Raw genomic sequence first — 23,093 nt, 5'->3', positions numbered from 1 at the left:
CTTCAAACACTTCCGCATGAATAACCTAAGACGAGCTTGAGATAATTCAAAGGTTAATCCTCGCCAGATTCCACTCCAAGAGGATCAACTATGAAATTCTCCAAGTACCTGAGCTATTTAGCCATATGTAACAAACTTAGTCCCTTCCTATGCCTATGGAACTTAAAAAGCATTATTCTGGTGGCTTTGTCCTCTAAACCCCTCCTTACCTTTCCTAGAACTGGTAACAACCTTGATAGGTTTCGTCCAATAATTTACCAACATCCAAGGACCAAACTTCTTGTTCCTCGAGTCTAGCTTTGAATGTTACATATCCTTCTTGGGCCACATCTTCATCTCAACCTCCTACGATGGTGCTGATTTGTTTCTCCACTGTCATCCTTCGGGCAAGTGTCAACCCGATGCCCCATCCCCTCATAGTTGAAGGAAATAACATAGAGTGCCTTATATTCAATAACTTGAAGCTAGTTAAATAGCAAAACTTTCGTAGTAAGTGGTGGATGGAAAGAAGGATGAGCAAGATGAATCTTCCACAAGATGTCATTTCTCAAGGATGGCATGTGGGAGTGAACAATAGTGTACAAACGTTACAAGAATGCAATAGAGAGCAAAGAATGCAATTAAACAAATGAGTTCTAATACATGTACTCCCTATTTCTACTCCTTACTTTACTCCCTGATGTGACACTGAATGATTAGTTATCTTCATCCTGTAGGTCCCAAGGAAAATGTAATATCAAAATTTTGTGAAAGGGAGTAAAAGTTTACAGTAGAATTTGGGAGTAAATGTAGTATTTTCCTTAAACAAATAAGCAAACAAGAGAGGGAAAGGGGACTTGGATTAAACTTTCCTTGCTTAGGTGCAGTGTAGAGTCCTAGGTAGTATATGTAGGATATGCACTAATTGGGACTCAAGGAAGATGTTTAACCATTGCTAATACCAAGTACCGATCTCCTTGGACTATCAAGTAGTAGAATCTTACCCGAGTAACCACTCTACTACTTGAGTCATTTTATCGAGCATGTTGTGTCCACATCGTCTTCCGAGCTCCGCCTCACAACATAAGGTTTGAATGGAGTAGATTATAGTATAGTCTCAATCTCCTGGCAACTATACACCTCCTAGACCTCCTGTGTCCTGTATGGTTGAGCTCGATCTAACTATCCAAAAATATATACAATATTATGCTTCCAACAAGAATCCATAACAATTAATGCCATAATTACTTCCTAATTGTAATCAGATCATATACGTAAATATTAATCCAATTCCCCAGAAAATTTAGTTACACGTGATTCTAGGTTATTGAACACAATTCACAAATGAGCAATATAATTGATATGGAACAATGGAATGAATTGAAATGAAACTGAAGGAAGTCAACTTAGCTCAATTATAATTTGCAATCAAATAATCAAAGCATCAACAATGTGGAAAGAGCTCTCCTAGAGCGTTATTTCTCTATCAATTGAAGTACAAGAAAGTTCAAGTGACTAAAATGAAGCAAAAGTGAAAAAAAAATCCTTATCAACTTCTCCAAACTACAATTTATACACATTTCTTCGGCGTTGGTACAACCCGTGTACGAACGCTTGTGCGTTCATGAACCGCTCTGGACATCTATGCACATTGCCAATACGTGCGTATTTGATAGAGAACAAATGCACATCAAAATCGAAGAGCTAACTCTAGAACTAGTTGTTTGAGTTCTCAAGTTTGGATGATTAAATGCATGGGTAATAGTTAATAATTTTGTTAGATAATATGAGAGTTCCTATTTTCCAAAAGTTTGTGTATTTTCCCAAGGGTGGTGTAGCATTTAAAACTATCTTTTCCTATCCTATAAATAGTTGTAATATGTATGTTGATAGGAGAATATGAAATATTATATATTTTGAATTGTTCAGTTTCTTTGAGAATTTTCTCTTGTCATGCAATGACAACCCCGTTTCCGTTGTCCTACGTCAAAATGTATTTAGAGCCAAGTTCTTGAGTGACAATCGAGATAGTGGCATAACCCTTTCCACTTTTCATGACCCAATATGGTACAAGGTGGTATCAACAACAAGGATAACAACCCATCTTTCAGCGGTGGCCGTGGAATGAATTGCCTTCAGGCAGCTTTTCAAGCATATGGTGAGAATGTTAACCGCGAGTTTCAAAGAATTTGTAACATTCTCTCCAACATAATACTATGGCTTGATGGTAGTGAAGTGACATCAACCGTCAACCTTGAGATGAGCTAACTACCTATTCATATAGCTCACGAGATATGCTTACAAAGCAATTCCTGACAGGAAGTGACGAACTTTAATGTTCATTTTAAGGACAAATTAAAATTGTTGAGAATAATGAATATGTTGATACTCAACCAAGCATCATCTTTTGGACTTATTAGAGTATGTTTGGAAAGGTATGTAAACTTATCTTGATAAAGGGAGTTGCTACAATATAATTTCCAAATAAACTTATTTTGATTTATTGGAAAGAGTTATAACTTATAAAGATATTGTGACCAACCAAGTTTTTTATATTGATGCTTGTCATATTTTGCTTGGAAAATCATGGCATTTTGATATTGGTGCCATTTACCATGAAATGGAAAATGTGTACTCATTTTTATGGAAGAAAAAGAAAATAATTATTCGTGATAAAAATAACACCAACAAGAAAAATGAAATACTCTTGGAAAAGACCGAAGAACCCAAACAAAATTAGAGCTCGAGTTAGAACATGTATTTCAACACAAGTCATTGGCTTAAAGGTATGTTAGACCCACTACAAGATCTTCTTATCTTCTCTAAAGTTGATTAAGGTGTTTTTTGTTGGAGAACTAGAAGGGCAGAGTAGTCATTTTATAGCTTCTTTCATTAAATCACCATGTAGAAAAGCGTTATTTATGTCCAGCTGATGAATATTCCAAGCTTTCGAAGCTGCAATTGCCAGGAAGGTCCGAATAGTTGTGATTCTAGCAACCGGTGAAAACGTCTCAATATAATCAACACCTAACTGTTGAGTGTACCCCTTTGCCACTAGACGTGCTTTGTATCTTTCAACCGAACCATCGGCTTTTAACTTCACCTTGTAGACCCATTTACACCCTCTAGGTGTCTTTCCTGCAGGTAAGGTGGTTAACTCCCATGTATTATTGTCTTGGAGAGCTTGAATTTCTATTTTCATAGCCTCTCTCCAATGCTGCTCCTTTAATTTATGGCTTGATTGTAAGAAGTTGGTTCAGTAGCAGCAGTAACAGCCATAGAAAAGTACTTGTGTGATAGCTCTAGGACATCAAACGTTATGACCTTGGAAAGGGAGTGTGGAGATGATCCTTTACTAACCACGGCTTCACAAAGATAGTCTTGAAGCTTGTTCGAAAACTGCTTTTGTCTAGTCGATCTTCTTGGTTGGATATCAGCATTGGCTAACTCATGTGAAATATGCTGTACACTCTCATCATTATTTCTGCACATATCATCAGAACTAGAAAGCTGTTCAAGCTGTTCAACTTCTGCCTGATTTTCCACCCCTTGCTGCTCAACCTCTGGCTCAGCTTCATGGTCTATGGTGGGTGCACCATAATTAAGAGATTGACCTTCATTGGCAGTGGACATCTGCATTCTGGAATTATCAAAAAAAGGTTCATAATGAAGCTGAGTGTTAGTGGGAATAATAGGGAGAGATGGACCATTAAATATAGGATCATGCCCCTCATCTGATGAAAATTCCTGTGAAGAAAAAGGGAACACAGATTCATAAAACTTCACATCTCTTGACACAAATATGATCTTTTCTTCTAAGTCATACATCAGATAACCTTTAGTGTAGGCCAGCATGCCCACAAAGATACACCTCTTACTTCTTTGATCCATTTTGTGCTTGGAGGGAGAAAGATTTGCAGCATAGCAGAGACAACCAAAAGTCTTGAGACACATGAGATCAGGATCCTTTCCATATAACCTGTGAAAGGGATTAGATAATCCAATGACTGGTGAAGGCAATCGATTAATAAGATACACAGCATGCATTACACATTGCCCCCAAAATTCAAGAGGCAAGGAGGCTTGAAACCGGATAGATCTTGCTACATTAAGAACATGCTGATGCTTCCGTTCAACTATTGCGTTCTGCTGTGGTGTGTAAACGCATGACTTTTGGTGAATGATCCCTTTCTCTGCAAAAAACTCAGCCATGTTGAACTCTGCCCCGTTATCAGTTCGAAAGGCTTTAATGAGCTTCCCAAATTGAGTAAGGACCCAGGCATGAAACTTTATAATAAGCTGTCTCACTTCTGCTTTGCTTTTCATAAGGTGTAACCAGGTGAACCTTGAGTGGTCGTCAACCAAAGTTAAGAAGAAACGTTCTCCTTTCAACGAACAAACTGGAAATAGTCCCCATATGTCGACATGAACAAGATCAAAGGCTGCCTTCGAAATTGTAACACTGAGGGGAAATGGTGATTTAATGAAAGAAGCTATAAAATGACTACTCTGCCCTTCTAGTTCTCCAACATTTTTGTCCCCAACTATATGGAAGAACCAAAGGCGCATGTATTATGATGTTCAAGATACAAGACAACTCCTGTTGGAAAATCATTCAAGCTAGAAGCCTTTTTCTTAGCCTATGTTGTAGGATCATTATAGCTTTCCTTTGTCCGCATGTTGGTGAGATCTCCTATTCCTGCAACACTCATATGTGGCTGAAAATGGAGCTTGATGTTGGTTGGTTTGCTATATAAACCGTGATTGTCTGTAGGAAAGAATGCACTCAAGAAAGCGTTCTTCCTTCCTTCATAACTCTTGTACGTGTGAGCACTAATATATATTATAATTTCGTGTCTTCCTATTAAAGTCTGAGCAATAATGAGGTTCTTCTACGTCTAAGCTGGTGTAAGCTCAGCGTAGTTTATCTTGTGTTGCCTATCGAAAGCGTACCGGTTTACTTTGACTTCATCGTCACTGGGCAAATAACGTTTTTAAGGTAGTGTTATTATAACACAGCACAGACTTCTATTCAGTCATACACCCGTAGTGTTCGTTTCTCTTAAAAGGTTTCTAGCTCACGCGTTGACGTTGCGAATATTTTCCAATAACTCCTGCAAATTATTTGTTATGTTATTGGACCTAACAAACCTCTTGTTGATGAAGTTAATGAACCAAGCTGTAAAACCATTTGTTGGAAAGTTTTGTGGGCTAGCAAGTATTATCCAAGCGAGGGAAAATGTTTTTTAAAAAAATATACATAATTATATGATCAAGGAAATACTATTGAGAAACTCGAGGCCGAGTTTTCTCAAAGTTGAATTGGGGAGTATGATAGAGAACAAATGTGCAACAAAATCGAATAGCTAAATCTACAAACTGGCAGTCTGAGTTCTCAAGTTTGGATGATTAAATGCATGGGTAATAGTTAATAATTTTGCTAGATTCTAAGAGGTTTCCTATTTTCCAATAGTCTCTCTAGGGTGGTATATCATTTAAAACTATCTTTTCCTATCCTATAAATAGTTGTAATATGTAAGTTGATAAGAGGATATGAAAATCGGGTTCCCATCTTTGGGTAAGGACACAATGATCAAAGATTTTCCAAAGATCATCTAAGAAACCATGGGAGTAATCCTTCGCCAATTCAAAACGCACAACGTAATATCCCACCCTGATGTTGATTATCTCAGCCTTCCCATGTACATTCCACAAAGTAACCTTTGTTTGAAGAGGCGGAAGTTCTTAACCTTTCCCAGAAACTGGAAATCAAAGTCGTTTTCCACTAGTTATAGAGGTCGCAACGAAGGTTTTCTGGTAAACGAACAACCGACACCGCATAAGGCATGTCCATCACCATTAGATTCATCATCGGACTTGTTGAGTTTGACTTCCCTCTTATGTAGAAAATAGCTCATGTTTGGACCAATCCTTTTTGTATCCACTATATATATATATATATATATATATATATATATATATAATAAAGAATGTTGTGGCATTAATTGTAAGACTAATTACTTCCCAAACCATATAGCTTTATTATATATATATATATATATATATATATATATATATATATATATATATATATATATATATATATATATATATATATATATATATTAAAAAAAAAAGCACAACATTTGAAAAATAAAATAGCTATATATTATATAATCATATAAAAAATGTGTTCAATTAGAGTTTAAATTTACTCATACAAAATTTGAAATTTGCTTTCCAAATATAATTATCTTAGTTATTATTCGTATTGTGAAAATTATAATATAGATGAAATACAATTAAGAATAAATCAATGTAATTATGTGAATTCTCTCTATAAGTTTATTTGAATATGCACATAATTAGATATTATATTAACCATACAAAATTTTAATTTTAATTTTAATTGTAATTTTGTATTCTATAAAAATAATAAATATTTGACCAATGGAAGCTCAAAAATATTATTATATTAAAAAATTTAAAATATTTTAGTTTTTCTATTTTTTATTTATATTCATAATAACATAATTTTTTTCCGTGCATCGCGCGGGTGAATTACTAGTGTGTGTGTGTGTGTATATATATATATATATATATATATATATATATATATATATATATATATAGTACCTCCACTCATCTTGAGCCCTAATTATTATTATCATTATTATTATTATTAATATATAATATATAATATATAATATAATTATGGATTATAAAGAGTTGGAAACAAAGAGACAGCAGTTTTTTTGGCATCTTGTGACTTTGAATATACTTTTTTTTTAAAGGCTTTTCATATACTTCATTCCCTATAAATATACTTAGGGATTTTGGATGAAAGAGGGCAACAATGTAGACGCCGGAGAAGGCAGTGAAAACCATTTCTTTTGCTTCTTTCTTTGTCTCTTTCGGTAGTTCGGTAGCAGCGTGTTTGGCGGGTTTCATCCTTTGTCGCATGTTTGCTGTTTTTTTCTTGAGTTTGCAGAAGTTCTTGGGTGGTGTCTTATCAAATACTTTTGGAGGTAAGCTTGTTTGTTTTAGACATCTTTTGGCTAATCTCATAGTATTTATATTTTTTTTCACCTTGCTCGTGGTGGTTGAATATTTTAAATACGAGTTGGTATCTTTTTAGGTCTGTGAAACATTACAGAAGTTTGTGGCCTAGAGTTGTTGTATTTGATGACTTTTGGATGTTTGGCTCGTGTGGTAGCCTGAAACTTTATACCAAAGATTTGTTATAGTGGAATTGTTGTTGGTGGTGATCTCGTGGTTTTTCCCCGTTGTTTTGGGGTTTTCCACGTAAATCGTGAGTCTCTTGTGTTGACATTTATTTTGGGCTATTGTGTATTGTCCCGTATTTGTGCACCTGTCGGGTTTGTGATTTTCATTGTCACAGGAAGTGGGATTTTTCCCAACAAAGTGGTATCAGAGCCTTGGTTGTTGATTGGGCATATTTGACATGGTATGTACGAGACCGGATATTGCTCATACAGTGGGTGCGCAACGGAAGCGTGGTGGGCCCATAATCCACAGGTCTCAGGATCGAAACCTGGCTCTGATACCACTTTGTTAGGAAAAAATCTCACTTCCTCTGACAATGAAAATTTGACACGGTCCACAAATACGAGATAACACAATAGCCCAGGGAGATAAGATTTACGTGGAACCCCAAAACCATGGGGAAAAACCACAGACCACCACCACATGGAACAAACAAGCTGACCTCTTCAAATATTTGATGAAGAAAACACCCAAGAGCTTCGACAAACCTCACGACAAAACCCAACCCGTGTGTGTACAAGTAAAAAGAAGAACAAATGGAATGAATGTGTGTAGAAGTGTGGTGTTTAGAGATAGAAAAAGTTCTCCTTATATAGCTTCATTATTGAATGGGAAGAGGCAAAGGTATTAGTTCTACCTCTTCACATGCCACCAACAATAAATGAGTGTGAAAGCAAAATGGTTTCTATTCATCTTTTGCCCAAAAAAAAACCATCAAACGTGCGACAAAACCCAACCCGTGTGTGTACAAGTAAAAGAAGGTTTTGTTTACTACCCCTTCACTGCCTCTGCCAAAAACAAATGGAATGAATGTGTGTAGAAATGTGGTGTTTAGAGAAAGAAAAAGTTCTTCTTATATAGCTTCATTATTGAATGTGAAGAGGCAAAGGGAATTAGTTCTACCTCTTCATATGCCACCAACAATAAATGAATGTGAAAGCAAAATGGTTTCTATTCATCTTTTGCCCAAACATTGCTGCTCCAACTTCAACTACATTCCCCAAAATATTATTATTGATGTTATCACATCTTTGCTTGTTATTATAGTTATTTTGAATCATCTCAGCATTTAAGTTCTTTAATTTTGCTTATTTAATACATATTTTCCTTGCTATTATCATTTAATTATAGTTCACACTTGTTTTGAATGTTTTACGGTGTTTGTTAGTGTTTTTGAACCATTGTAGGTCAATTCTATGAGCAAGGGAAGTTCAAGGATGAGTTTGGAGCAATTTTGGACGAGTTCGGAGCCCAGTGGACTCGACGCGTCGAAAATTTCCAGTAGCATCAGAAATCGAGACCATCAGGTCTCGACGCGTCGAGCCATAGCTCGACGCGTCGAGCGAGGCGTGAAGTCTTAATTACGACAAAAGGGCGTTGGCAGCAATTCAACTTAAATTCCAACTTCAATTCCAAATCCCAATTAACCTCAATTCTTTATTCCAATTCCAACCTCAATTCTTTATTCCAATTCCAACTTCAATTCTTTATTTAAAATATAGGAATTATAATTTGAGTCCGATTTTGTACAAGATTCCTATTTCATCTCAACTTTGTACCCACTATAAAATCCCTCCTTCCTCAACCCTAAGGCCATACCGAGAGATTTTTAGAGTTCTTCGTAGACAAGAAAGAGAGAAATCAAGAGGCTCAAGTCGTCTTTGGAAGCAAGGAGGAAGCCAGGGAGATTTGGGAGAATCGCTTGGTTAATTCTTGTACTCTTCTGATGATTTGTAATCCTTTATTCATATTTACTATGTATAATTTAGCCATGCTCGGCTAAATTCTTTAAGGATTTTTGGGTGAATTTGTTTATGAACCTATGTGCCTAGTTCGTTAATTTCTTAATATATTTATGTTTGGTTTTATGATTTGTGTTGCAATCTTGTTTTAATCTGTTGTTGTTGGTAGTTAAAGGCCTAAATTACTAGCTGCACAGTCATGTTTGTGTCACCAATGGGAGTTGGGGCATAAATTAGGGCACACACGATTGCACCTAATGGTTGGTCCTTGGGAAAGGGAAACTTATTAGGGGAAGTTTATTCTAGATTATTGCTCATCGGGAGATGGTAGTAATTAGGAATAATTGAATGCTGATCTTTGATCTTATTGGGTGTTTAAGCCATGGGAGTGGAAATTCACTAGGAATAGAGATTACGGGAGTAATTCGATTCCACTTTGCATTCCCACACAAATCTTAATTCCAAACCAAATATTACAAACGTTAATTGGCACTAGGTGATTAAACATTGTGACCCCAAGAATCCTATTTTGCTCTATTGTCTACAAAACCTTGCTACTTATTTTATTCTGCTGGTTATTTTATGCAATCAATCCACCTTCAAGTTTTGTTCGGACTAGTTTCATATGAGTAACCTAGTAGCTAGTGATTAGTACCCCACCTCTCTGTGGTTCGACAACCCGAATACTCCGGGTATTATTTGTTTGCCCCAAATTACAGCAATCAATTATATAATATAATAATAATAAATAGGGCTCAACAAAAATATAGTAGATAAAAATTATCTTGGTTCAAACATGAACTATTTACCACATAGGAGAGAAGCCCAACCCAACAGGGCTTGACCTTCAGGTCTTCAAAGAGCCAGCTAAGTGAGGTCGAATCACCCGTCTAACTCTTAGACAAAACTTGGTGGTGGCGGCGCCGCCGCCTTCAACCATATGCTCTGTCGGGTCGGGGTGTGGGGAGCTCTTGAGGTTGGAGATTCAATCTTCTGGGAAGAAAATTCTTAATTCTTAAAATTTAATGTCATGAGTTTACTTGGAAATTATAATTGCAAATTTCATTATTCGTATTGAGAGAAAGAAAATGGATCATGTTATCCTATATATAATAAAGCTATATGGTCTTGTGAAAATTGAATGTTGCATTTAATTTTCACAAGACCATATGACTTTAAGATGTGAAAGTCTTGTGAAAATTAAATGGGCTTTAAGATGTGAAAATTACTTTAAGATGTGAAAATTAAATGCAACATTTAATTTTCACATCTTAAAGCTATATGGCTTTAAGAAGCATGCATGCAACCCCAAAGTCTATAAGTTTGAAATTAATATATAGCATAACTATGTGCATATTGAGGACTACAGAGACAAAGATGCGTTATTCGTGGATTCATCGGATACTATCCAACAACACTCTCCAACTTAATTGACGTGAAGTAGGCTTTGTAACATTAAGATTATATTCTCGAATTATTAGTTTTCATCTTTTATTGATTACACACTTAATTCGATAGTATTTGGAAGAAAAAAATCAATGTTCTAACTAAGATTGTGATTTTGGTCTTTAAAGGTCAATTGTATGTCGCTACATCTAGAGTTAGAAATCTCAAAGGTCTAAAAATTTTGATCCGTGGTGACTCTAAAATTGTAATTCAATTACTATTGTAGTTTACTAAGTTCTTAAAAATTTATAATATTAAATACTATGTACTAAATTTTTAATATAGTTTAAGATTTGTAGTAATCACCCACCTTAAATATTATTTTAATTGTAAATATATTTATGTTCATAATTTTATCATAGGAATTCACACATAATAATTATTAAATAACAAAAATTTTATATATGAATAAACCTCATATAATGTATATTTTTATAACATATTTTCCGTGCATCGCACGGGACAAATACTAGTTTATATTTAAACCTATATTAACTAACTAGTAATTGTCACGAGCGATGCACAGACTATTATTAATTTAAAAAATTTACCAATTAAATTTTTTACATCCTCTAAATTAGCAAAGAAAGTAATGGTTGTGTAAACATGAAATGTACTTGAGTTCTTCAGCTCAGAATTAGTTTTATTAGAAATGTAAGTATAACTATACAATGTAATATTTAATATTTAATATTTTTAAAAGTTTAATTATGTTACTATTATGTTGATTTTAAAGTTATTGTTACTTGTATTATTATTTGAATCTGAATTTGAAATAACTACTTTAATTATATAACTAACGTATTTAAATAAATTTTGTAAATAAAATAACAGACAATATTTGTCAGAAATCTCTACCAGAAACTTATTCATTTGAAAAAGATTATTTATGTAAGAACTATGTTTATTTTATATCTAATTTCTCCTTTTTATATATGTGGAGTCAAATTAATTATAATTGAAGTTTAAATGAATATATACACAAATTAGATTAAATATAAAACTTTACCAATAAATTTGAACACAATAAATTTTTTCCCTACTTCATTTTACTTTAATATATATAGAGATAGGGATAGAGATATAATAAAATATAATTTATAAAATATAAATACACATAATAACTTCAAAAAAATATGTATAAATACATCTACCCACCCAATTAATGCATTCATAATTGCTAATCTTATTCCAAAAAAGGCTGAACCCCAACCCTAAGGGCCCCCCACACCCTGGCCCGACAGAGCGGTGGGAGGTTGTAAATCATGGTGACTCAACTGAACATTAATCACAGAGGCTAGATCGGTGCTCACTGCGCACAAGGAGCCCCCCTCACTTTGGAATAATAATTGCTAATCTTGTTTCTAGCAAAATGCATTCACACTTTGGAGGGAAAATTTTTGGTCACCATTTTACTTTAATAGAGATAGAGATAGAGATGTGATTTTTAGCTCATTTTTGCTTATTGCCAAAAACGAGGTGAATAAAGAGCATATATAAATATGCATTTGATTTACAAAATGAAAATAGAAAAGGCTCAAAAGAGATAATAACATTAAAATAATGTGTGTGTGTGTGTATATATATATATATATATATATATATATATATATATTTATTTATTTATTTATTTATTTATATTTATTTATTTATTTAGGTTGAAGTGAAAACAGACTCGGTAAAAGTTTGAAATCGATCTGATTCATTTATTTGGATAGATCAACATTTAAGAGATGTTGAAAAATAACTGGAAAAGGGTGGGCAATTTAATAAATAATGTAAACTTGAAAGTTATAAACCATCAACTATTGCTAAACCTTGATAGGCGGCCTAGATCAGCATTCACTTTTAACAAGGGTTAAGTTGTTCTCATTGAACCCCTCCACCCCTCCCCCTTATATATTGTTGTAGAAATTACGTTGATAATGTGAAAATAAAGAATGTTGTGTCGTGGTATAACAACTGTCATAGAAGTGAATTCGCTACTACCGGTGCAAGTTCACAACAACAGCATTGCTCCCGAAGTTTAGCACAGCAACCCCCGTCTTCGTGCACCCAGAGCAAGGATTAAAAGTGAAATCCAATATATGTGTCATATCAAAACAATTTCAAACTCATGTTGAGCAGTTTTCTCTTATAAAATTAAAGTGGTTTAGTCTGACTTAGGAGATGATGAGCACCATAAGCTAGGTGTTTTATTTTTTTCTATTGGCATTTTACACTATTAGTCGTGCACATATACACATGAACAAAATAGTTAGAATAGTTGGATCTAACGATGTCATCAGCATAAAGTTAAAACCGACTTAAATCTTCTTACCTAGGGATTAGTACAGAGTCGAGTGTGAGCTTATGCTTTCAAAAATTATGTTTATCTAATCAATCGACTTCTATCTATCGTTGGTCTTATGCTATTCAAGTCATTATAAACTCCTATTCCACAAATCTCTAGATTATAGCTTGCTCTAAGTCTTTTGGTGTATGTGTTTTCCCTACTTCGCCCTTCCAACAAGCATAAGATGCAATTCCATTCAACGTCGTCCTTTGTTTTCCTCAGGTATTGTACCTCGTTTAGTGGGTATCATTGTCTCAACTTGCACACCTAAAAAATAATAATTATTGTGCGACATATTCTTTTTGATGATACAAAGCTCTTTCGATTGTTGTGGCAAAAGTCACTTGGATCATTCTTCGTTAAAACTGCTCCCAAGTTGTACGTGGTGTGATAATAATGTAATGGCACCACCTACATACATGTGCTCTAATATGATTTGTCATGCTTACAACAAGCATGTATAAATTAATAACCACTTTGATCATGACAAAATAATAATCTCAAGTGATATCTCTATTCACTTTATTTCTACCAAAAACCAAATTACGAACATATTTACTAACGCTGTCACATCCTCTCAATTCCCCTTCTTGCCAGACAAGATGCAAGTGTTATGTCCCAGTCGAACTTGAGGGGTGTATTAGGACCTATTGTTCACCGCACAATTAATATTACTCCTGGTTATCAGTGTGTATGTTTTATATATTTTCTCCTTCTATTATCATGGACTTTTTTTCTTCTATAAAACCCGGTGTGTATAGGCTTGTATAATATCAACAAAATATTATTATTCTTTTAGTCATTTAGCTACTCTTATCCTTGTTGCGGAGGTCAAAGGGGAAGGGAAACAAGTGAAGAAAGTACCAATATTATTCATCATCATCCAAGAGTATTTACAGAGCAGAGTTATCTGGAAGTTTGTATTGAGCTGACCTTTGACTTCTTGTATGACTTTCAAATCAGCACTTGCAATCACAATATCATCTACATAGACTAGTAAAACCACAAAGGAATCTTCTTTACCTCTAGTGAACAATGAATTGTCAGGAATTGCTTGCTTAAATCCCATGTTTTGTAATGCAGTGGTTAATTTTGTGTTCCACTGTCTACTTGTAACACCCCCAATTCTCAACAAATTTAAAACTTAAAATTCAACGATAAACAACTAGTCATCAAAACAAACATAAAGCGGAAGCTATTAAAACCGGGAAAGGTGTTATGCCACACCCATAAAACCATGGGTGCACAGGCTAAATCTATCACAATCATCAACATAACATGAGTCTAGGCACACAGGTCACTAGTCTAGGCACACAGGCCAACAAAAGCAAAACATATACGCACAGGAGCTACACTATCTAGAGTCCACATCTAGCGCGCACTCCGGACTAATCAAAACCAGAAAAACATGGGGATAACACCCGGTCAGCAAATAATGCTGGTAACCCATCAATACGCGTTAAATAACATAGTATAGATAGATATAATCAAAGCCATTTGGAATTGAGGAATACAATGTATAGTCATTTCAAAGTCAGAAGAAGATCAAAATCAAAGACTCATTACATTGTCAACAAGAACGAGGATCATCAACCTCAACAAGACACCAAATCACAACAACGAGGGACAACACAACTCTAGATGCAACCTACCATTCACAAGGTAGAGTTAATCAAAGACATCCATATAAGCAAGGAAATTCACAATCACATAATGACACATTCATGTTTCAAGTTTCAAAGTTCCAAGTTCCAACCTTGTGCCTTGTTCCAACCTTATGGCTACCCCCGACCTAATCAATAATTCCAACCGTTACCTCCTAGTGACACCCTGTACTTCTGAGTCCAACCTTATTCTGCCTGGGACCGTCGTCCCCCACCAATCTTTACCACTAATCAGAACCGTATTACCACCAATCTCATAATACACTAGGGTACCGTAAAGTAACAATATGACCACCGATCTCGTGAGCAAAGCTCAATAATATACCACCAATCTCAATCATAATCACACATAGTCATCATCATCAAGAAGATTAAGGCTCATCAATAGCCCAATCAAGTATCAACAAAGGGTACAACGATTTGTACAAGATCACAACATGAGAATCAATCAAGAGATTTCAACAAGGACATGAGGCAATACTCAACAATCAAGGATTACAATCCAACATCAAAATGATTGACAACGCGAGTTTCCAACCCCAATAAGAAGGAACAAAACGCACATACTAGCATATCAACATCAAACTAGCATGCTTATGTAACAGATAAACCAAAAGGGTTCCAACGAACCTTCAAGACTCATATTAGCCCAACGAATCACAAAGTTGGACCCTTAGCACGATTCAAGACACCAAATCCTAACATGGATTCCTAACACATCGTTCTAGACATACGAAACATCAAGAAGACTCACAAAGAGCTCAATAATTCAACAACGGGAGGTCAAAACATCAATACCAAGAAAAAAAGGATCACGGGGAACAAATCCCCGCACCAACCACAATTGTTCCCCGTGGGTGGGGCCACGGGTAGGCCCCCACCCATGGGCTTGCCCGTGGGGTACACTCCCCACACAAGCACGTTCCCCGCGGGTGGGGCGGTGGGTAGGCCACTGCCCGCCGTTCCGCCCGCGGGGTACACCTCTGTACACAAAATTCCCTTCGGGGATTTTCATCATCAAGGTCAAGTTCAAGTCCAAAACACCCAAAGTCTCACACACAACAAAGATATGACTTAAACCCAAGAAATAGTCAAGCAATGCCATTCAAGAAACCTAAATACAAGCACTAAACATTCATCATCACAAGATCATGCATCAAATCTCACAAATCACATCAAGAACATCAAATAGAAGCCAATAATCATCATTTAGGTAAGAAAATAGGTTTTGTATAGCATGGGTTACCTTTGAAGATCACAACTTTTCCTTAACACTCTGCTAAGCCTCTTCTTTGAGCTCTTCCTCCTCAACAACTTCTTACACAAGGTAAAACACAAGAAGATTCTAACTTAGATAAAGACACCCAAAAGATGACTAAAAACACTAAATAGCCAAGAATCTTACCCTTTCCTATGCTTGGGAAGAATAAAGTAGGAATCTTGATTAAGGATCTTGCAAAGCTAGAAAGTTCTCCTTCTTGCTTGAAGAATAAGCTAGGTTCTTTTTAGAGAGATGATAGACTGTTTGAGACTTAGGCTTGAATGAGGAATGAATGAAATGTCTTGATAGGGATAGCTTGAACAACAATTCATGGGTGAAAGGTCACTTTTACCCTTACTAAGGTTGGAAAGACAAAGGGGTAAGGGCGCAAACCATAAAGCACAAGGTACACTTGATTGAATTAAGTGACTAGTCAAATTCTAGTCCCACGACTATTAAATTTCAGGATTTTTTTTAGAAATGGATTACCAAAGAAGGCTAGGATTAATTCTTCAATTAATCCCACTTTAGTATTTAGATTTACGGGGTGTCACACTACTGGCTTGTTTCAAACCATATAAGTACTTGATCAGCTTCCATTATAACACCCCCGATTTTTGGCATAATTTAAAACATTTTAAGCATAAGAAATACGATAAAGCCTGACATTGATATCAAAATATTGCGAAAGCTAAACATAATAGTTGGGGGTGTTATGCCACATCTAAGCTATGAACTTAGATGCACATGCTACTATTCAATTAATCATCATCCATAAATAACATCTGTATAACATAGTGGCTCACAGGCCGTCAAAAACTAAAGGCTAACACGAACTAAGGCCAGGAATCAAAACTCTCTCTAGCGCTCTCTTGTATCAACTAGATTGTACCTGAAAAACATATGGTGTAGCAACCGTTAGCGAAAATTGCTAAGTAACCCACTCAAACGCGTTGAGTACAATATATATATATATATATATATATATATATATATATATATATATATATATATATATATATATATATGGAGTGCTCATATGTGGTCATGTCATTAGGTGTGGTCGTGTGGTCGTATCTGTGTCGTTGAATCAGTTTAATCGAACGGCAGTGGTAATTTTGAGGATTTTCGCGTGTTTTGGTAAGTGGGGATGTTATGGTAATTTCAGTGGCCATTTATAGCAGGCGGGTTCTAGAATACACCAACAGTGTTGACAACATACACCAATAGTGTAATAAAACACACCACAGTGAAGCACACCAATGGTGTATTCCCGTGTTATTGTAATTACAGTAGCCATTTATAGTGGTCGGGTTCAAGAATACACCAACAGTGTTGACAACATGCACCAATAGTGTAATAAAACACACAACAATGTGATTTTCCCTATTTCGGTGTTTTATGACGAGTTTACCCTTGCAGTTCGCTGGTTAGGAGAATGTGCGCGAAAATACTGGAAAAATCTTGATTAATATGATTTATTGGATCTATCGAATCTAATGACCTATAATTGACCATATGACGACACCTAACAACATGGCCACATGTGATCACCCCCCCCCCCCCTCTCTCTCTCTCTCTCTCTCTCTCTCTACATATATATATATATATATATATATATATATATATATATATATATATATATATATATATATATATATATAATTCCCAAGATATATATATATATATATCTATGTATTCCCAAGTATATATATATATATATATATATATATATATATATATATATATATATATATATATCTATGTATTCCCAAGTTTCAAATGATTTTCTTATATATATATATATATATATATATATATATATATATATATATATATATATATATATATAGATATATATAAGAAAATCATTTGAAACTTGGGAATACATAGATATAGTCTTAATAACTCTAACTTTAAAATCAGGACATTAACTCATTGAAGGATACACTCATCGATCCAATCGAACTCATGACATACCAATAGAATTGACACGATAAGACAACAATAGGATACAAGAATAACAAACCGTAACCAAGTTACATGTTCCAAGTTCCAACCTTATACCACATTCCAATCTTACTCCACTCCATCCTTATAACAGTTCCAACCTTTACCTCCGAGACCACCCTGTACACCAGTCGAATCTTATCCCTTAGGAGCCATGCTCCCCACCTGCTTTTCTTCCAGCTTTTCATAAACATAATCATAATAGCACACGCAACGCCATATCATAAGCAAACACAGTGCAATATACCGCTAATCATTTTGAGCACGCAACTCGTTATCGCCAATCTCATTTCATTCATCATACAAAGACATCTACATAACATTCAAGGCTCAACAATACCCTCTTCAAAGGATAATCAAGGAAAAGTACACATATGTACCAACTCACGACAGTAAGTGACATCAAGATATTCATAAGATTCATAAGGGACATCATAGACTTTACTTTAATCGAACGAATTACAAAGTTTGATCGCATACATAATTCAAGACTCGCAAATCCTATTAGGGTACTTAGGACATCGTTCTAGACTTACGGGACATCAAAGAATAGATTCACTTACACGGGTATCGACCAACGGAGGCCAACAAATCACCGAACCTTACGTACCAGCAGGTGGTACAACAGGTAGACGACCACCCGCCAGCCCCCCACCGGATGCACACCACCGTTCCAGCGGGTGGTACGGCGGGTAGACGACCACCCGCCGGCCCCCCGCCAGATCTACTACCCGTATCAGCGGGATGTTTGGCGGGTTGTGAACCACCTGCCCGGTACCCGTTGGTACCGCAGCTGTGAAGAATTTCCCGCTTCGGGAATTATTCAAGAATACACAATTTTAAGTCCAAACACATCAAAACTCACATCAACAATAATAAGGACTTGAATACATAGAATAGCTCAACGAATAGAATTAACAAACCCTAAATACAAGCTCCAACAAGGCATAATCACAAGACAATGCATTCAATCATTCAAGGATACCAATAAATCATAATATAATAAAGTAAATAGGTTTTGTAATACATGGGTTACCTCCTTAGCTTATCAATCCAAAAGCAAAGCCAACTTAGACTCAACTCACAAGTCAATCAATCAAAAAGAGATCCATGCAGAAGATGACAAGTAGCTGCCAAGAACCCGCGGGTGTACTCACGGGAAGTTCAGTCCCCGCCGGCATGCCCGCTGGTACAGCAACGCTAACACGTTGCCGGAGGAAGATGAAGGCCTGAGGAGGGAACCAAAACTGCCGCCGAGAGGAGGAGAGGAAGACGCCGTAGCTGCCGAGACCTGCTGCCGTCGCTGCCACTTCACGTCCTTGCTAGGGGAAGCCGTCGGAGGTGCTTTGTGACACCCCGTAAATCCAAACTCAAATCAAGGATTAATTAGAGAATTAATCCTAGTCTCCTTGTTAATTTATTCCTAAAAATCCTGAAAATTCAATAGTCAAAGGACAAGAAATTGACTAGTCATTCAAGGTCAAAGGGTTGTACTTTATGCTTATTGGGTTGTGCCCTTATTTCCTTATTCTTCCAACTTTAGTAAGGGCAAAGATGTCTTTCTACCTAAGGTTTGTGGTTCAAGCTAACCTAGCAACATCTCTTCATTTCATTCACCAACAATGTAAACACAAAATCTCTACCTTCTCTCTAAGAAGTGGTAGCTTCTTCTCTAAGCTAGAATTTGGGCATCCTAAATCTTGCAAGTTGTCTCCCAAGATTCCTACTTTCCTTATCTTGAGCATAGGGGAGGGTAAGATCCTTGATCTTTTGGTGTTTTTAACCTCCTTTTAGATGTCTTTTTCTAAAAATAAAATTTTGTTGTCTTTTGGTTTGTTTATGAAGTTAGTGTGGATGAAGAGATTTAGGAGAGGCTTTCTAAGGGTGAGAAAGAGAAGTTTTAGGCTATAACCCATGCTTTACAAAACCTAATTTCTTACTTGTATGATGATTTCTTGGCTTCTACTTGTGATTCTTGTGTTGAAATGTGAGATTTGATGCATTATCTTGTGGTTATGCATGTTTAGAGCTTGTTCTTAGGGTTCTTGTATGCCATTGCTTGGCTATTTCTTGGGTTCAAGTCATATTGTTGCTTGGTGTGAGATTTTGGGTGTTTTGGACTTGAATTTGGACTTGTTGTTGAAAATCCCCAAAGGGATTATTTTGGAGTACAGGTGGTACCCGCGGGCGGAACAGCGGGCAGGGGCTTACCCATCGCCCCACCCGCGGGGAATGTGGTTCTCATGGGCTTGGTACCCGCGGATGGAGATCCAACCGTGGCCCCACCCGCGGGGAACATTGTTGGCGATGTCCGTGGATTCGTTCCCTGTGATTCTTTTGACTTGGTATTGATGTTTTGACCTCCCGATGTTGTTTTATTGGGCTATTTGTGAGTCTTCTTGATGTTTCGTATGTCTACAACGGTATGTTAGGAATCCATGTAGGATTTGGTGTCTTGAATCGTGCTAAGGGTCCGACTTTGTGATTCGTTGGACTATTGTGAGTCTTGAATGTTTTATTGAACTACCTTTGGTTTACCTGTTTGATAAGCATGCTAGTTTGATGTTGAAATGCTAGTATGGGCGGTGTGTTCTTTCTTAATGGGATTGGCAACTTGTGTTGACCATCATTTGGTGTCGGATTGAGATCCTTTGTTGTTAAGTATTGTTTAATATCTTTGTTGTGATCAGTTGATTGATTCATATGATATGAACGTATGTAATCGTTGTACCCTTTGATTGATACATGATTAAGGCTATTGTGGAACCTTAGTCTTCTTGGTAATGATGATGACTTTTGTGACTACGATTCACATGTGGGTGGTTGTTACTTGAGCTTTGCTCACATGTAGGTGGTTGTGTGAATGAAATGAATAGTACCCTCGTGTACTGAAATATAGGTGGTATGTTGGAGGCTATGTTGGAGGGGGGACGACGATCCCTGGCGGTATAAGGTTGGACTCAGAAGTACAGGGTGGCACTCGGAGATAATGGTTGGAACTGAAATAAGGCCGGGGGTAGCCATAAGGTTAGAACAGGGCATAAGGTTGGAACTTGAAACTGTGATACTTGTGACATGTTATTGGCACTGTGGCATGTAGTTGCCAATGTGTGAATGTGTATTCTTTGCTAATGAGCATGTCTTGATGTATTCTACTTTGTGATCAGTAGAATGCATCTCGAGTTGTAATGTCTTTCATGATTCTTGTCTTGTTGATTGTCGTAAGGATGTTGACTTCCTTTTTCCTTTTGAGAGTGTGAATGAGTCCTTGAAGTTGACTTCTCTCTTGGCTTTTGAAATGATATATATATATATATATTGTATTCCGTTTCAAAAATGGTTTTGACTTATACTATCTATATATGCTATTTAACGCGTATTGATGGGTTAGCAGCAATATTCGCTGACCGGGTGTTATCCCCATGTTATGTTTTCCTTGTTCTACAGGTTTTGAGTAGAGACCGAGAGCTCTAGACTGGAGCTTTAGATAGTTTTATCCTTTGTCTAGGCGTTGTGTTTTGAGCGGCCTGCGTGCCCTGACTCTTTAGACTTTGATGAATGGTTTAGTTTTTCCCGCCTGTGCATCTTTTAGTATTTAAGATGTGGCATAATGCCCCCGTATAGACTTGCTTCCGCTTTTGTTTAATGGTTTATTAGATTGCTTTTCTCTTGCAATTAAGTTTTAAATTTTGGTAAAAAATCAGGGGTGTTTCTGTTGGTATCAGAACCTAGGTTTGCGCCTAGGATGTTAGAGTCTAAACTTTAAGAAGTTTAGTGTGGTTTGAGACCCTAAGATGACATTTAAGTATCTAAGGTTTAGGACTTAGGACTTCTAGGACGCGTGGTGAGCTGTGTGTTGTTTACCGTTTGTTCTGTTTGCTTTGTTGTTTATGCTTAGCTTTAGCGTTCTAGTAGTTAGCGCCAGGTAAGGGTGCGTTGTTTGTTTGTGCCTACCGTAACCCTGTTGTTTCTGTAGAAGTTTCGTCATGGCTCCGCCTCGTCACCGCGCCCGTACGGCTGAGACGCCGACCAACAAGCAGTTGGCTCAGAACTTACAGCATCTCACGCAAACGATGTAGACCTTGAGCGTAGACCTTCTGCACAACAACCATCCCGATCCACCGCCGCAGCCTGCCGGGAATCGGGATGTGGGACGTCTAGTCTTAGGACATAGGCCACCGGTGTTCGCCGGAGAGGAGGATCCCGTGGTACTCGAGGAGTGGATCCGGTCCCTCGATAAGATCTTCGCCGTTGTAGGTTGCCCTGAGGATTGACGAGTAGAGCAGGCTTCTTTCTACTTCAGTCACTAGGCCGATCTCTGGTGGGTACACGAGGGTCCTACGTGTCAAGAAGAGCTTGGTTTCGATTGGACAGCCTTGAAGGACAGGATGAGAGAGAGGTTTTATCCATCGCACGTCCGAGCCGCCATGTACGAGGAGTTCTTACATCTCCAGCAGGGCTCGTCATCTGTGGTGGAATACCACAAGCGCTTCTTGGAGCTTGCCCGTTTTGCAAGGATGCCGGTCCCCACCGAGCTCGCGAAGGTGGAGAAGTTCGTGGCAGGGCTCAACTATGAAGCCCGGAAGGCATTGACTGTGAGCAAGCCGAGTACCCTGAAGGAGGCTTATCTTAGCGCGACAGATCTATACAGAGTACAACAGTTGCAGCGAGGGTCGTTTGGGTTCGTCAAGAAGATGAATGAAGGAAGTGGGGCCCACAATTTCAAGAAGCCGAGACAAGACTTCCGATCCAGACCCGCGTCTTCCCCACCTCAAGGATCAACTCGGGCGGAGAATGGAGCTCAAGAGAGGACTTTTGCCTGCAAGAGATGTGGAAAGGAACATGTGGGGAAAGATTGTCAAGGACTTGCACTCCGATTTTTCAAGTGCCCAAAGAGGGCACAAGGCATTTGAATGCCGGTTCCAACCCAATCAGAGAGCTTCGCCATCCGGTGTGAGACCTAGTGGACCCGCGGGAGGGAGTGCTAGCCAAGGTGTAGCTGGAACGATATCTTCGGGCCGAGTGTTCATTATGGGCCGGTCCCAGGCTAAGTCTGAGGGTTTGGTGGAGGAAGAGACAGCAGGTAACCTTTTCTTAAGCCTACCTTTATCTTGCGAGTGTGCCTTTCCTATGTGCCTTATTTCTTTGTTATGTTATCCTCCTATGTCTTTCAAGTGAGTTTCCCTTGTGATTTGGTTGTTATTCTGAGTGGTTTAATGTTAGTTGAAATCCCGAAGCCTTACAAGTATAATTTTAATTCGAACCTTTTTCTTTTAGGTCATCCAAGCCTAATTTGTTACCCTTAAATTTAGGATAGTCAACTTATAGGAAATCCCTTCAAGAGAAGCCTAGAAAGACAAAAAAAGAAA

General features: G+C 37.1%; 1 protein-coding gene across 1 annotated transcript; it reads left to right on the top strand.

Moving 5' to 3' along the window:
- The first annotated feature begins 22,112 nt into the window (after nucleotides 1-22,112).
- Nucleotides 22,113-22,637, top strand: LOC109178955. Its single transcript, XM_019328537.1, has one exon. The coding sequence runs from the start codon at nucleotides 22,113-22,115 to the stop codon at nucleotides 22,635-22,637; it is 525 nt and encodes a 174-aa protein (XP_019184082.1).
- The last annotated feature ends 456 nt before the right edge of the window (nucleotides 22,638-23,093 follow it).

The sequence above is a fragment of the Ipomoea nil genome, unplaced genomic scaffold, assembly GCF_001879475.1.
Source record: "Ipomoea nil cultivar Tokyo-kokei standard unplaced genomic scaffold, Asagao_1.1 scaffold0099, whole genome shotgun sequence".
Lineage (NCBI taxonomy): Eukaryota > Viridiplantae > Streptophyta > Magnoliopsida > Solanales > Convolvulaceae > Ipomoea > Ipomoea nil.
Note: the sequence above shows the minus strand (reverse complement) of the source record. Positions and strands in the feature narration are given on the sequence as shown.